General features: G+C 36.3%; 1 protein-coding gene across 3 annotated transcripts in view; it reads left to right on the top strand.

The window, feature by feature from the left end:
* The window catches only part of SKIC3 (SKI3 subunit of superkiller complex), a 116,891-nt gene that overhangs the window by 65,178 nt on the left and 36,771 nt on the right, over nucleotides 1-14,942 (top strand). For all 3 annotated transcript variants that reach the window (XM_021008782.2, XM_021008772.2, XM_021008788.2), the window contains 3 exons: nucleotides 6,701-6,825; nucleotides 7,595-7,718; nucleotides 13,275-13,496. In XM_021008782.2, coding sequence (XP_020864441.1) covers nucleotides 6,701-6,825; nucleotides 7,595-7,718; nucleotides 13,275-13,496 — 471 coding nt within the window. The remainder of the gene's footprint in view (nucleotides 1-6,700; nucleotides 6,826-7,594; nucleotides 7,719-13,274; nucleotides 13,497-14,942) is intronic.

A 14,942-nucleotide genomic window follows, 5' to 3' on the forward strand; every position in this document is an offset into this window, starting at 1 on the left:
TTTCTTTTTCACACATACATAAACATCTCTGTTAATTCTCTTCTAATCTTATTCTTCCATACTCTCTTCCATATCTCTCTAAGTCACTTCAGGCCAGTCTCTGCTTGTGCCTCTGCTTTCTTTACTTCTGTCAATTTATTTTTACCCTTTTTCTTTCTTTTCTATTTTTTCTCATCTTTTTTTTTATTTGTATAGTAGCTAATAGTTATTGTTTATGTAGTCCTTTAAAGTTTGCAAAATGCTACATATATATTATCCCCTTTGATCCTCACAGCAGCTCTGTGAGATAGATGCTATTATTTCATTTTATAAATGAGGGAACTGATGCTCAGAGCCATTAAGTGACTTGCCAACGGTCACACAGCTTGTTAAGAGGCAGAATTTAAACTCAGGTCCTTTTGACTCCAAGGCCAAAGCCTAGGCCTAATCATAAATGATAATTATTAAAAGTAATGTCAGGGGCAGCTAGGTGGCGCAGTGGATAGAGTACTGGCTCTGAAGTCAGGATGACCTGAGTTCAAATATGGCCTCAGACCAAACACTTGTTACTTAGTAGCTGTGTGACCCTGGGTAAGTCACTTAACCCCAATTACCTAAAAAAATAAATAAAAAGTAATGTCAGCAATGAACCTTATTTTAAAAAGAAGAAAAGCTATAAATTTTGGAATAAAATTAGTCAAAATAATCAATCCCACTAACATCTAAATATTTTGAATATAATCACTGCTGAAGCTCCACAAACCTTTTTTTGGATTTGAACCTTTTTCTTAAGTTAACTGGCAAATCAGAATAATTTTCTCAATAAAATATATTGCTTTTACATTTTTATTATTAACATTGTAGTGATATTTTCATTGAATATAGAACTGGAAGAGACCTTAAAGATCATTGTGTCTAGGCTCTTTTATAGATTAAGGAGGGCATCATGATGTAATGGAGAGACCACTCGATTTCCAGGCAGGAACCTGGGTTCAAGTACTTGCTCTGCTAGTTATGTCTTACTTGCTTTAACAACAGCTAGGATTTCTATAGCCCTTTAAGGATTGCAAAATGCTTTAGAATTATTATCTCATTTGATCCTTGAAACAGTCCTGAGAGGTAGGTGCTATTATTATCCCCATTTTATAAATGAGAAGAGTGAGGCACAAAAAGTTTAAGTAACTTGCCTAGGGTCACTCAGCTAGTGGCAGGGTGTGAACTTAGGTGTTCTTGAATTTAAGACCATTACTCTTACCCACAGCTGGTGGCATAATGATGGCTTGGAGTAAGGAAAATTCGAATTCAAACCCAACACTGCCTAGCTGTTTGTGACCCTGGGCAAGTCAATCACTGTCTAATTGTACCCACCTTCTATGGTGGTTGTGAGGACCAAATAAGATAATATTTGTGAAGCTCATAGCATAGTTCCTAGCACAGCAGTAAGCATTCCACATATGCATATTTCCTTTCTTCTTCACTGTACCATCTAGCTGACTTTAGGCATGTCACTTATCCTTCTTTATGCTTGTTTCCTTATTTCCTAGTTTTAAAATTTAATTTATTTTTTATTTGAATTTATTTATTTTAAAAAATATTTAATTTTTTAAGAAATTTTAGGTTCGAGCTATCTCCTTCTCTCTCTCCCTGAACTGTTTGTATCCTCTGTATACTTCTGTTTATCAATTCTTTCTCTGGAGGTGGTTAGCATCTTCCTTCATAGGTCCTTTATAGTTGATCTGAGTATTTATACTACTCAGAATAACTTGGTTTTTCATAATTATTCTTTAAACAATATTGCTGTTACTGTATATAATGTTCTCTTGGTTCTGCTTACTTCACTTTTCATTATTTCATGCAAGTCTTTCCATGTTTTCCTAAAATCATCCAGCTCATCATTTCTTACAGCACAGTAGTATTCCATCACAATCATATACCCCAGGTTGTTTAGCCATTCCCCCAGTTGGTGGGCATCCCCTCAATTTCTAGTTCTTTGCTACCACAAAGGGATATTTTAGAACATATAGGTTCTTTTCATTTTTCCCTGATCACTTTGGAAAATAGACCTAATGGTGGTTGTTTCCTTATTTATTAAATGAGGAGGTTGAACTAGATTGGGGTTCTTTAGCCTACTTTTGAGTTCGATAAAGCCTGTAGAACCTATTTCAGAATTCTTAAACATATAAAATAAAACATGTAGGATTATAAAGAAAACCAATTACATTGAAATTCAGAATTATCAAAATGTTAAAAAACAAAAATTCTCAGAGCACATATTAAGAACCCTTCAGTCACTAGATAATTTTTTGGGTCCCTTTTCAATGCAAAAAACAATGAGCCTGTGAAACTGAGTTTAGTACTGTTTGAGGCCACAAAGGTAGCATGTGACAGAGAAAGGGTTTGAACTCTAGTCTTTGGACTTAGAATACAGTGCTCTTTCCACAAACGTACTATATTTTAGCTACATTATGCTGTAGGACTTCCATCCTCATTATCTGAACCTTATCAGGATAAGGAGATGTCACCCTTAGTTCCTCAAAGATTATAGGTAATAGGGCAGGTTGCTTAATTTCTTTGTACCTTAGTTTCCTCATCTGTAAAAACAGGGAGAATGTTACTGTGACATCCGCTTCATAGGCCTGTTGTGAAGACTGTATAAGATAATATATGTAAATGCACTTTGCCAAAACCTCAGCATGCTCTATAAATGTAAATGAATGAATAAAGTATTTATTAAGTATCTACTATGTGCAAAGTACTATGCTAAGTGCTGGGGATAAACATAGAAAAGTAAGACGGCCCCTGTTTCTCAAGAAGCTCCCATCTGGTACATATCAGTGGTTATTAGCTATGTCAGAAGAGCGCATCCTCTGGAAGATTCTATCAAGCTGGAAAAGCTTTAAGCCCCAATAATAGACTGTTCACTGAAGAAAATAATTCCTTAAAAAATCAGAATTGGCATGTGGAAGCTGCTTATCCCATGAAACATTAAGAAACAATAAAACAGATTCAAAAGGATGAAAAAATGAAAGAAAATGTTAAATACCCCATCAGAAAAATAACTGACCTGGAAAATAAATCTAGGAGAGATAATTTGAGTTATTAGATTTCCTGAAAGCCATGATCAAACCTAGACATCATATTTTAAGAAATTGTCAAGGAAAGCTGCCCTGATATCCTCAAACCAGAGGGTAAAGTAGAAATCGAAAGAATTTACTGATTACCACCTGAAAGAGATCCCAAAATGAAAACTCCAAAGAACATTATAGCCAAATTCCAGAACTCTCAGGTCAAAGAAAAAACATTTCAAACAACCTGAAAGAAACCATTCAGATACCTTGGAGCCACAGTCAGGCTTGCACAAGATTTAATAGCTACCACATTAAAATGGAAGTTTTGGAATATGATACTTCAGAAGACAAAAGAGCCAGTATTACAATCAAGAATAACCTACTCACTAAAACTTAGTATAATCCTTCAAGGGAAAAATCATCTTTAGGGTGGCTAGGGGGCGCCATAGTGCACAGAGCACTGGTCCTGTAGTCAGGAAGACTCATCTTTCTGAGTTCCTATCTGGCCTCATACACTGGCTGTGTGACCCTGGGCAGGTCACTTAACCCTATTTGCCTCAGTTTCCTCATCTGTAATATAAGTTGGAGAAGGAAAAGGCAAATCATTATAGTATCTTTGCTAAGAAAACCCCAAATGGGGTCCCAAAGGGTTGGACACGACCGAAAATGACTGAACAACAGCAATCTAGAACCATATAACTGGATTTTGCATAGCAGTGAACATTGTACCAGATGGATGGCAGTTACTAATAGGTTTATCCCTTTAAAATTTTTTGGAATTGACAGTTTTTTCAAATTTAGCTCAAGATTTGAATTAATAAAAAATTGAGATGTTATTGACATGCTTGCAACAGATTATTATAATGTTAATCAGGAGTGACTACAAGAGGAAGCTTTTGTAGGCTAAGTAGCTATTTTAAAATTGCTGTTATATTTAGGTTATTAGGGGAAAAAATCCCTTAAAATGTAGTCAACATAAAGCCTTTCCTTTTGTAATACGATGGTCATTTACTGGGGTGAATGACTTCATAAAGGTAGTGAAAAATAAGAATTGTACTATGGTTAGATGTTTTAAAATTAATATATATCTTTCATACTCTTTGGGATGTAGACCTAGTAATGGTTTTACTTGGGTCAAAGGGTATGCAGAGTTTAATGGCTTTTTGGGCAAAGTTCCAAATTGTTTTCCAGAATGACTGGACCAGTTCAAAGCTCCATCAACTTTACCTCTATCAGTTTACTTCTTTTCCCACAGCCCCTCCAGCATTTGTTGTTTTCCTTTTTTGTCAGCTTTGCCAATCAGGTGGGTCTCTAATTATTAGTGATTTAGAACATTTTTTCACGTGGCTATCGATACCTTGGATAAAGACATAATTAGTATCTATTATATTGCCTTTTTTATTTCTAACTGTTCAGGTTTATCATCTCATTGATATAGAGCCAGAGAGAGCCTTAAAGGTCATATAATCTAATCCCCTCATTTTACAATTTACAGTTGAAGAATCTGGGCCCCAGAGAGGCTAAGTGAAGAATGAATTACTTGCTCCTCAAAGTTATACAGGTAGTAAATGACAGAACCAGGCTTCAAGTCACAGAAATACTTTATTTTTCTGCCTTTCCTCTCCACGTCTGGAAAACAGCATACAGCAGAGCAAAATGTAGACATGCAAGAAATAAAGTGTCTGTTTCATTCTATCAAAAGATTAACATTTTAGGGGTAGCTAGGTGGCGTAGTAGATAGAGCAGCAGCCCTGAAGTCAGGAGTACCTGAGTTCAAATCTGACCTTAGACCAAACACTTAACACTTACTAGCTGTGTGACCCTGGGCAAGTCACTTAACCCCAGTTGCCTTAAAAAAAAAATTAAAAAAATAAAACAAAACAAAACAAAAAAACCCTAATAACAAAAGATTAACATTTTAAGAGAAAATTTTTTCCCTTCATTTGAAACCTTGGAGTCTTCTATCTTCACAAATACTTATTGCAAAATTAGGACTTGTAAGACCAATAACATTGTATCTCAGAAAAATCTTTTCTTCAGTCCCTGAATATGAATCCAAAAGATGCAAACTGCATCTCTGTTTTATTACTTTTTGAAAGAATTTTTTGATTGACTTTCTGAGGATTTATTTCTAAATACAACATATGTGAATAATATTATTTTTCCTTATTTCTTGAGATAGAAAAACTTCTAAGTCAACTTTGTATGTGAAACTAAGTGTGTTCATATTTGTTGCACAATAAAGTTATGTGCTTGTACAGTTTTTGAAGAAAGAGATATACTTATAACAAATAGTAAGCAGTATAATATGTGCAGAGCAAGCTTATAAAAAGTATTGGATTCAGAGTCAGAAGACTAGTATTCAAATCTGTTATTAGCCTTGGGCAAACTATCTCTGAGCCTGGGTTTTCTTATCTGTAAAATGAGAGAGTTAGGTTGGGTGAGCTTTAAAGATTCCTTCAAATTTTAGATCCTATGATCTAAGTATATCACTGTTGGTGGAAATCTGCCTGCAGTTGCAGAATTTTCTTTCTTTTGTTTTTTCTTTTTTTGGCTTTTAAAATAAATTTTTTTAATGCTGTCAATAACTTGGCAAAAAATATGCCAAGTCATTCTTATGTCTTGTGTTCATTTGTTAACTATTAACCATAGCATTACATTTAATTGCATTAAGGATATCCATTTAGAAATAAATTTGTACATTATTGAAATTTGTTGAGATTTCATTTTAACTTTAAAAATTGCTTCGTAAGTAATTAGCCTAATTAAAATCAGTCTTTTTATAGAGGATAGAGTACCAGACTGAGAGTCAAGAGAAAACGTAAGTTCAGATTGTTCCTAGCTGTATAGTCATGGGCAAATCATTTAACTTTTCTGAGCCTTGGTTTCCTTATCTATAAAATGGGGATATTAATCAAATCAACAAGCATTTATTAAGTGATGATGTGCTTAGGCACCATGGTAAGTGCTGGAAGACTGGACAAACGAAACAGTCTCTGTATTCCAGCTCATATTCTATTATGTAAATATTTATCAGGAAAGACTTCATATGGAAAGTAGTGCTTAAGCTGCGTGCTGGAGGTAATAAGGGGGACAAGGTGAGGAGAAAGTATAGGAATAAGGGAAAGCCAATGCAGAGGCACTAAGACAAGGGATTGTCGTGTGTCAGGAAAAACAAAAATAAATGAGTCAAGAAAAACAAGTTGCATTCAGTTTGTGAAGGGCTTTAATTGCCAAACAGAGCACTTTATATTTGATTCTAGGGCTAATAGGGAACTTCTGAAGTTTATCGAGTAGAAAAGTGACCTCATCAGACTTGGCTATTTCACAAGGCTGTCTGGTGGACCAATCAGTCAACAGGTATTTATTAAGCAACTACTGTGTGATGAAATGAGATAAGTGTTTAATCAGCTTTGCAAACTTTTTGAAGAACTATACACATTCAGCTATTATTATCATAAGACAGAAATGTTCACATGTAATGTCAGTGGAGCAGAGGTTGAAGGCCATTACTATTTCTCGAATATCCAGTTTGAATTACATAATACTTTTAACTTCTTCAAGGTAAATGTAAATAAATTTCCAGCAGTAATTCTTGGGTTGTTACACGCTCCTGTTTTTGATGATATAAATTAGATTCCTTTTCTCCTCAGTGCTATTGGTGAATATGATAAAGCCATCCAGGCTTTTAAGTCAACCCTTCTGGAAGAATTTGATGACGTCATAGGTCTTGCACTGGCTTTATTCAAGAAAGGACTTTTCCAAGAGAGCAACAAAGGTGAGTCTGTTGTATGAGGCAAAAGAATGTCTTCCCCAGGGTTGATTAGAATTTACCTTTGAGGGGCCCCTAGGTGGTGCAGTGGATAGAACACTGGCCCTGAAGTCAGGAGGACCTGAGTTCAAATCCAGCCTTAGACCAAACACTTGACACTTACTAGCTGTGTGACCCTGGGCAAGTCACTTAACCCCAATTGCCTAAAAAAAAAAAAGAATTTATCTTTGTACTTTAAATGCTTTGTTATACTTATTAAGTTTAAAATTTTGATAGTGTAAATTGATAAGGTACTTTTTAATTGTGGACAAAAAACAAAACAGATTAGTCTTTTGGGTACTGCTAAGAGACTTGCTACTTTTATTGGATCATTAGGCATTTCTGTTACCCAAAACTCTGTCCATAGCATGACCCATTTATTGTGCCGTGGGTCTAAACTTTTGAGTATCCCATGGCTGCTGAAGTGGAATTACCTCTGGCCCAGGCTGTGTCCTAGAGTAGGGTACGTTCAAACCTCTCTGGGAAATCTGAGGGTAAGAGAGTGATTAGATTGTAGAAAAAAGAATCTCACAAGGCAACCTTTTTGGTCCAGATTCTGAGGGATCACCATTGTAGTAATTTAGCCAAATGAATCAATAATCCTTATTGTATTCCTTGAAAACAAGGTAGCAATTAAGATGTGCATTCTCTCTGCCTCTTTTTTTAAAATTCCATAATAATTGGAATTACTTTTCATACCATTTCGTTTTTGTTTCCAATTCACCTTAATTAACAGCCTATGAGAGAGCCTTGTCCATTGTTGAATCAGAGCAGGACAAAGCTCATATCCTGACGGCCCTGGCAATAACAGAATACAAACAAAATAAAATGGACATAGCCAAGACATTACTATTCAAATGGTATGTATAGTTGACATTAATGTTTAGTCATGTTTATGTCAGGGGATGACTAGGTTGAAATTTGTGTTTATTCAGAAGCAGAAACTACATTGTTGGAAACAGCAGTCGGTGGCCCTTTGATTATGAACTATCAGGCGGTGTTAGGGACATATATGCCTTCTTAGATCTTAACAAATTATATTCCTTATCGTGGCAATATGTACTTTAATGGTTTCTGTACTTTTTGAGACAAGGCAGTTAGGAAACAGCCCATCAGTGTTCTTTCTTGACTTCCTAAAGTTGTTTTTTTTCCCAGTCAGTAAGCTTTTGTTCAGTGTCTATTATATGCCAGGTACTGTGGATACAAAAAGAGACATAAGTCATTCCTTGCCTTTAAGGAACCCACATTTTAATGGAGGAGACAGTAAGCAAACAAATATATTCAAACCACGTACGTGCAGGATAAGTAGGAAATTACAAAAGGAAGGTGCTAGAAAAAGAGGATTTCGGAAAGTCTTCCTATAGAGGATGGAATTTTAGTTGGGACTTGAAGGGACCCAAGGAAACCAGAAGGCAGAGATGAAGAGGGAAAGCATTCCAGCATGGGGGACAGCCAGAGAAAATGCTGGGAATCAAGAGATGGAGTGTCTTGTTTGAGGAACAGTGAGGAAACCAATGTCATTTGATTGAAGATTATATGGCAGGGAGTAAAGTGTAAGAAGATTAGAAAGGGAAGAAGGGGCTATGTTATGAAAGTCTTTGCATGCCAAGCAGGATTTTGTGTTTAATCTTGAAGACAACTGGGAGCTACTGGAATCTACTGAATAGGAGGTGGTATGGTTGGACTTGGCTGTAGGAAAATCACTTAGGTGATGGAAAGGAGGATATATGGAAATGGGGAAACACTTGAAGCAGGGCATTACCAAGGTTGGGGTGGTATTGAGGAGAGAGAGGGACATATTCAAGAGATGTTGTAAAGATGAAATCAGCAGGCCTTGGCAACAGATTGGATATGGGGAGGTGAGAAATAGTGAGGAATCAGGATTGCTCCTAGATTATGAGCCTGAGGAACTGGGAAGATGATGTTGCCTTCTTCAGTGGAAGGGAGGGGAAAGGGTTTAAGGGGAAAGATAATGAGTGCTAATTTGGACGTGTTGAGTTTAAGACGTCTACTGGACATTCCTCAAAGTCAGTTGGAGATGTGAGATTGAAGGTCAGCAGAAATTGAGGCAAAAGAAAGGTAGATTTGAGAATCATCAGCATTGAGATGATAATTAAATCTATAGGAGTTTTAGACATAAAGAGTGATTGATATCATAAGCAAATTAGAGGAGCATGGAAAAATTGCCTGTCAGATCTATGGATAAGGGAAGATTTAATGACCAGACAAGAGATAGAGAAGATCATGAGAGGTAAAATGAATTATTTGGATTACATGAAAAGAAAAAGTTTTTGCAGAAACAAAACTACTGGAGCCAAAATTAGAAGAAAGCAGGAAACTGGGGAAGATTTTTTATAGCAAGTTTCTCTGATAAAGGCCTTACTTCTCAAGTATATAGGGAACCAAATCAAGTTTGTAAAAATTAGAGCCATTTTCCAATTGAGAAATAGTCAAAGGATATGAAGACAGTTTTCAGAAGAAGAAATCAAAGCTATCAATAGTCATATGAAAAAATACTCTAAAAAAATCATTGATCATTATAGAAATGAAAATTAAAATAACTTTGAGGTATTACCTTACATTTATCAGATTGGCTAAAATGACAGATAGTGGAGGGAATGTGGAAAAATAGGGACGCCAGTGAACTGTTCATAGTCTGATCGGGTGCAGCTATTCTGGAGAACAATTTAGAACTGTGTCCAAAGGGCTATAAAACTTTCTTAACCTTTGACTCCACAATATCACTACATCTGTATGCCAGAGAAATAAATGAAAAAGGAAAAGACCTATATGTACAAAAAATATTTATAGCAGCTCTTTTTGTGGTGGCAAAGAATTGGAAATTAAGAGCATGCCTCTTAGTTAGGGAATGGCTGAACAAGTTGTTGCATATGATTGTGAAGGAATACTTTGTGCTGTAAGAATTGATGAGGGGGATGGTTTCAGAAAAACCTGGGAAGACTTAAATGAACTGAAGCAAAATGGAGTGAACAGAACCAGGAGAGCATTGTACACAGTAACAGCAATATTGTATGATAATCAACTGTGAATGACTTAGCTGCTCTGATTGATGCAGTTATCCATGATGAGGACTTATGATGAAAATGCTAGCTACTTCCAGAGAGAGAACTGATGAACACTGATAAAGTGCAGTGAAACATTTTTTTTAACTTTATTTTTCTTGCTCTTTTTCTCTTCACAACATGGATAATGCAGAAATATGTTTTGCACGACTTCATATGTATAATGAATATCACGTTGCTGGTTTTCTCAATGGATAGGGGAAGAATAGAATGTTAGAAGGAAATTTGGAACTAAAAAATTGTTTAAAAAACCAGAATTTTGTTTTGTTTTTCTTAGATTACTAAGTAGAATAGTATAGTAAGAGAAGAAAAGCAGACTCAGATCAGAGCCTTGTAAAACACCTAGGATCAGAGGGCATGATCTGGATGAGGATCTAGCAATAGAGATTGAGAAGTAGCGATCTGAGAGGAGAACCAGGAGAGAGTGGTATCCTGAAAAGCTAGAAAGAAGAGAGTATCAAGGAGAGAGTGATCAGCAGTGTCAGAGGCTGCATCGAAGTCGTAAAGAATGGTGATTGAGAAAAGGCCCTTGGATTTGGCAATTAAGAGATCTGGCCTCGGAGCAAACACTTGACACTTACTAGCTGGGTGACCCTGGGCAAGTCACTTAACCCTAATTGCCTGAGAGAGAGAGAGAGAGAGATCATCGGTGACTTTGAGATAATCAGTTTCAGCAAAATGATAAGCTTGGAAGCCAAATTGTGAGGGTTTAAGAAGAGAGTACAAGGAGAGAAAGTAGAGGCACTTATTGTAGACATCCTTCTCAAGGAGTGTAGGCACAAAGGGCAGAAGAGATACAGGATGATTACAGGAATGGAAAGATTGAGATTTTTTTTGAGAATGGGAAAGATGTGGACATGTTTGTAATAGGAAAGAAGCCAGTACAAACAGGGAGAGATTGAAGATAAGTGATGGAGAAGGCAATCTGTTAGAGGAGACAGCATGAAATGGGATTGCTTATACAAGTGGTGGATTTAGCCTTGGTAAGGAGTAAGGCTACCTGTGTGAAAAAAGGGTGAAGGAGAAGAATGTCAGGGTATCTGAATGATATGAAATGAAGAAAAAGGAGCTCATGGTGAATGGCTTCACTTTTTTCTGTGAAATATGAAGCAAGATTCTCAGCTGAGAGGTGGGGGAGGAGGAGCCATGAGAGGCTTGAGGAGGGAAGAAAATGCTTGGAAGAGTCATATGGAGAGTGGGATAGTGAATTGATAAGGGAGGGGTAGAAAGATTGCCTAACAGCAGTGAGAGCTCAGTTGAGGTTGTATAGCATAAATTTCAAGGGGACCTGATCAGAACAGTTCCTTGATTTTATTCACCTCTGTTCAGTAGCATGTTTATAAGAATGAAGGTGAAGGATGGTGGGAGTCACTGAAGGCTGACTTGGTAGGGTACAGTAGGTGATATGTTTGGATTAAGAAGCAGCCTTGGTGAATACTGAGGGAGGTTCTGATCTTCTCCTTTCTCTATGATCAGGAATCATTATTCCTGTTTCATGCTGCTGGATTTAGGACCTAAATTTTTATCTAGTTCCTGTCTATCTTGTATTTTAGTTGTTGTTGTTTTTTTTAAACATCTTCAGTGGTGGTTTCTTTCATCTTTTTTACCAAAACTGATAATTCAAGAATGGTACATTGGTGGATGTGCAGTCACTTTTGAATGTTTACTGTATTTATAGGACGGTACTTTTTGATGTGGAGAAGTCAGGAGGGTAATTGGAGAGGTGGAATATAACCATATAAAAATCTTCGAAGGTATTTGCAAAGATATAAACAAGTAAATTAGAACTGTACACTCCTTGAAGGCAGAAACTTTGTTCTTGTATTCATCTTTGTAACTTTAACATCTAACACAGGAATTTGTATTTGAAATCTTATAGTAATATATCTTTGTTGAATGAATAGTATATGACTAGAATACCTAAATAGTGAGATGGTTTCAGTTCAGTAAATACTGAATTTGATGTGGTGGACTTTTATAAAATATAGATACTAAATATTGTTTGCATAGAAGATAATTTTTTTCCTTTTGAATCAGTGTACAGAACGAGCTTTGCTCCTTTGTCACTGAGTTTAAATTTATATTGCTGCAGTTTCTTCTTTCTTTCTGGCATACCTGTCTGATTTTTAGTATTGTCTATTACCATTATTGATTTATAAATCCTTGCTTGGGCTACATTTCTGAATCTATCTAAATTCCAGGAATGTTTTCTTACTCTTGTTTGTTTCTGATAAGCTTGTTTCCCCAGAACATTCTTATGTAAATTAGAACTTTAAGGCTTATTTACTATTACAGAGAACTAAACATGTTGCTCTATACCTCCATTAACACTACATTGACTCAACAGGTATGTCATTTTGTGACATTATTCATTGATAATAATTACTTTTGTTTTATTCTTCTGAGTTCTTTTTGAAAGACTTTTGGGACAGGTGTAGCCCAAAGTTCATAGTAATTACCAGGAATATTCCTAAGTTTTATCCTAAGTTTATAGATCAGAAGCATGGTATAATGGAAAGAGCACTGGCCCATAATTTGAGAGTCCTGAGTTCTAAGCTTTATTCTACCTCTGTCTAGTTGGGAAAACTTGAGAAAGTTGCCTGACCTCTTTAGGCCTGTTTCTTCATTGGTAAAGTGAAGTGACTGGATTAATGCTGTCTCAGGTAAGAAAGTCTCTAGGTCTGAGGTATTTTTTTGTCTATATTAATAAACCTTCCTATCCATTTTTATTTTAGCCTCAAGAAAACTAAATCAGAATTTCACAGTGGATGTTTATGTCCATTGCCAAAATTCTCCTTGAGCCTTACATTTCATTAGGTCCAAAACACTAATTGACTGGAGTTGTAATAGAAATGATTGAAATTTGTAGCTTATGCACAGAGTTCTGGTTTCAGCAACATTATGCTAATTGAATGGAACCTTTTCTGGGGAGCCATGAGAAATTAGATGATTTTACATTAAGGAAATTATTTTTTCATTCTTTGTCATGCATTTCAGGATGGTTATTGAAGGCAGATATCTTTGTCAGAATTATTTCAGCGACTTCTCAAGAGTTCTACAGAACTTGACTCAGTGTTTTTAAGGACTTTAAATAATTTGTTCTGGAAATAAAGGGTGGACAGGTGTCTTTCCCTCCATTCCCCAAGACCAAGAATCAGTAAAACATATAGATTTTTGTATATATAATAGTTTTATTACCCAGAGAAGTCAGGATTTGCTCTGGTGAGACGTTTTTAGTAGAAATGATTTTAGGCAAAGTTTCTACGACAGATAATTGTCAAACTTCCTGGAAACTACATGTGTCTTTTTTTTTTCTCTTTTCTGAACTTACAGTTCTATCTTAAAGGAACCAACCACTGAAAGTCTTCAAGCACTCTGTGCTCTGGGGCTGGCAATGAAGGATGCTACTCTCTCAAAAGCAGCACTTAATGAGTTATTAAAGCATGTAAAACAGAAAGATGATAATTATCAGAAGTGCCTTATTACATCAGCTGTTTATGCACTACAAGGTCGAAATGTGTCAGTGCAGAGACAAGTGTCTAAAGCTGTCCACAGGTAAAAATCTGTATTTGAGAACTTTGAATTTCACTTGATATAATTAGCTTTAGTATAGGATCTTAGTGAACGTAGTAAAATGAGGTAAGTCCATTATGAAATGTTAGTAGAAACCCGTCCCTTTTAAGTGAAGGGCTTACAATGTTGACAAAGCTTGCTTCCCACCTTCTGAAAGAAATGATACTCCCAAGGTGCAGAATGAGACATACATTTTCAAAACACAGCAGATTTGGGAATTTATTTTGCTTGACTATTCATGTTTATTACAAGGGTTTTGTTTTTGGTTTTGTTTCATGAGAGGAGGGGGCTGGAGGAAAAAGATCTGGCAGTGTGACCGTAGGCAAGTTACTAAACCTTGAGGTGCCCCAGGGTTCTCACTAACAATACGAATTACAGATGAATTGTCAGTCTGAACTAGTGGAAGACCTACACTGATGAAATTACAGATCTGAACTCTTCCATCTGCCGCAGTAGATACATAAACCCATTTGAGAAAATAATAGTCTACCCTCATGTAAGCTAGATTAGGAGAAGCCTTTTTACTTGCAGTCTGATCAAGCCAAAAAGTTAGAGTTACTGTGATTTCCTTTAGTAGTTTAGTTCTTTGCAGTCTCTTCTCACAGATAACCATTTTCTATGTAACTTAAATCTGACCTTCTTAAATATGAAACTCCTTGTGATATTGAAGGCAAATAATTGCTTAGATATCGAGACCATATAATACAATGGATAGAGAAGTAGTTTTGACTTAGAAAGACCTGGGTCCAATTCTTCCTCTTTTGTAAGCTGACTGAGATGACAATGTCACTTCACCCCTCAGTGCCCAGGTAACTCTGTAAGCCTATAAATTGTAGAAAAGCTGCTTCATTACATGGGTAAAGGGAGTTTCTTCACCTTTTTCTCTCCCCTTTCATGATAGTCATATGGTTCTTTCAGAGAGACATTATAGAGTCTGTTAACAAAAGACGCTTGGGCCCTGAAAAGGCCCTGAAATGAAAGAGTCTGATTAGAGATGATAAAAGTGTTTATTGTCTCAGAAGAGCTTGAGTAAGTGGGGCAGAGAGGTAGAGAGATCTCAGCTGCTCAAAGGGCAGTGGGGAAAAGAGTGAAATATTTATGGTTTCTAGAGGTTTTTGGGCAGAGAGCCTTTTCGGTGGGATGGGGTATAGTGTGGAGATATCTATAGATACAATAAGGGCAAGGTGTTTGGAAAGTCCCCAGTCAGCAACTGCTGTTCAAGGCCACCTTTGAGCTGTTCAAGACTGGTCTAGTTAGTCTCTGCAGGCATCTTTAGATGTAGCAGTTCATCTAGAGTTCACTTTGCAAAGGATCACTGGTATGTCAAGCATTTTTGGGCTTCAGAAGCCTTTCTGATTAACTAGTTACTGTGTAACTTTGACAGGTTGGTGTACTCATTATAGAGCCCGTAGTAACAAGCCCATGCAA

Source organism: Phascolarctos cinereus, unplaced genomic scaffold (assembly GCF_003287225.1).
Source record: "Phascolarctos cinereus isolate Bilbo 61053 unplaced genomic scaffold, phaCin_HiC Scaffold_4;HRSCAF=312, whole genome shotgun sequence".
NCBI lineage: Eukaryota > Metazoa > Chordata > Mammalia > Diprotodontia > Phascolarctidae > Phascolarctos > Phascolarctos cinereus.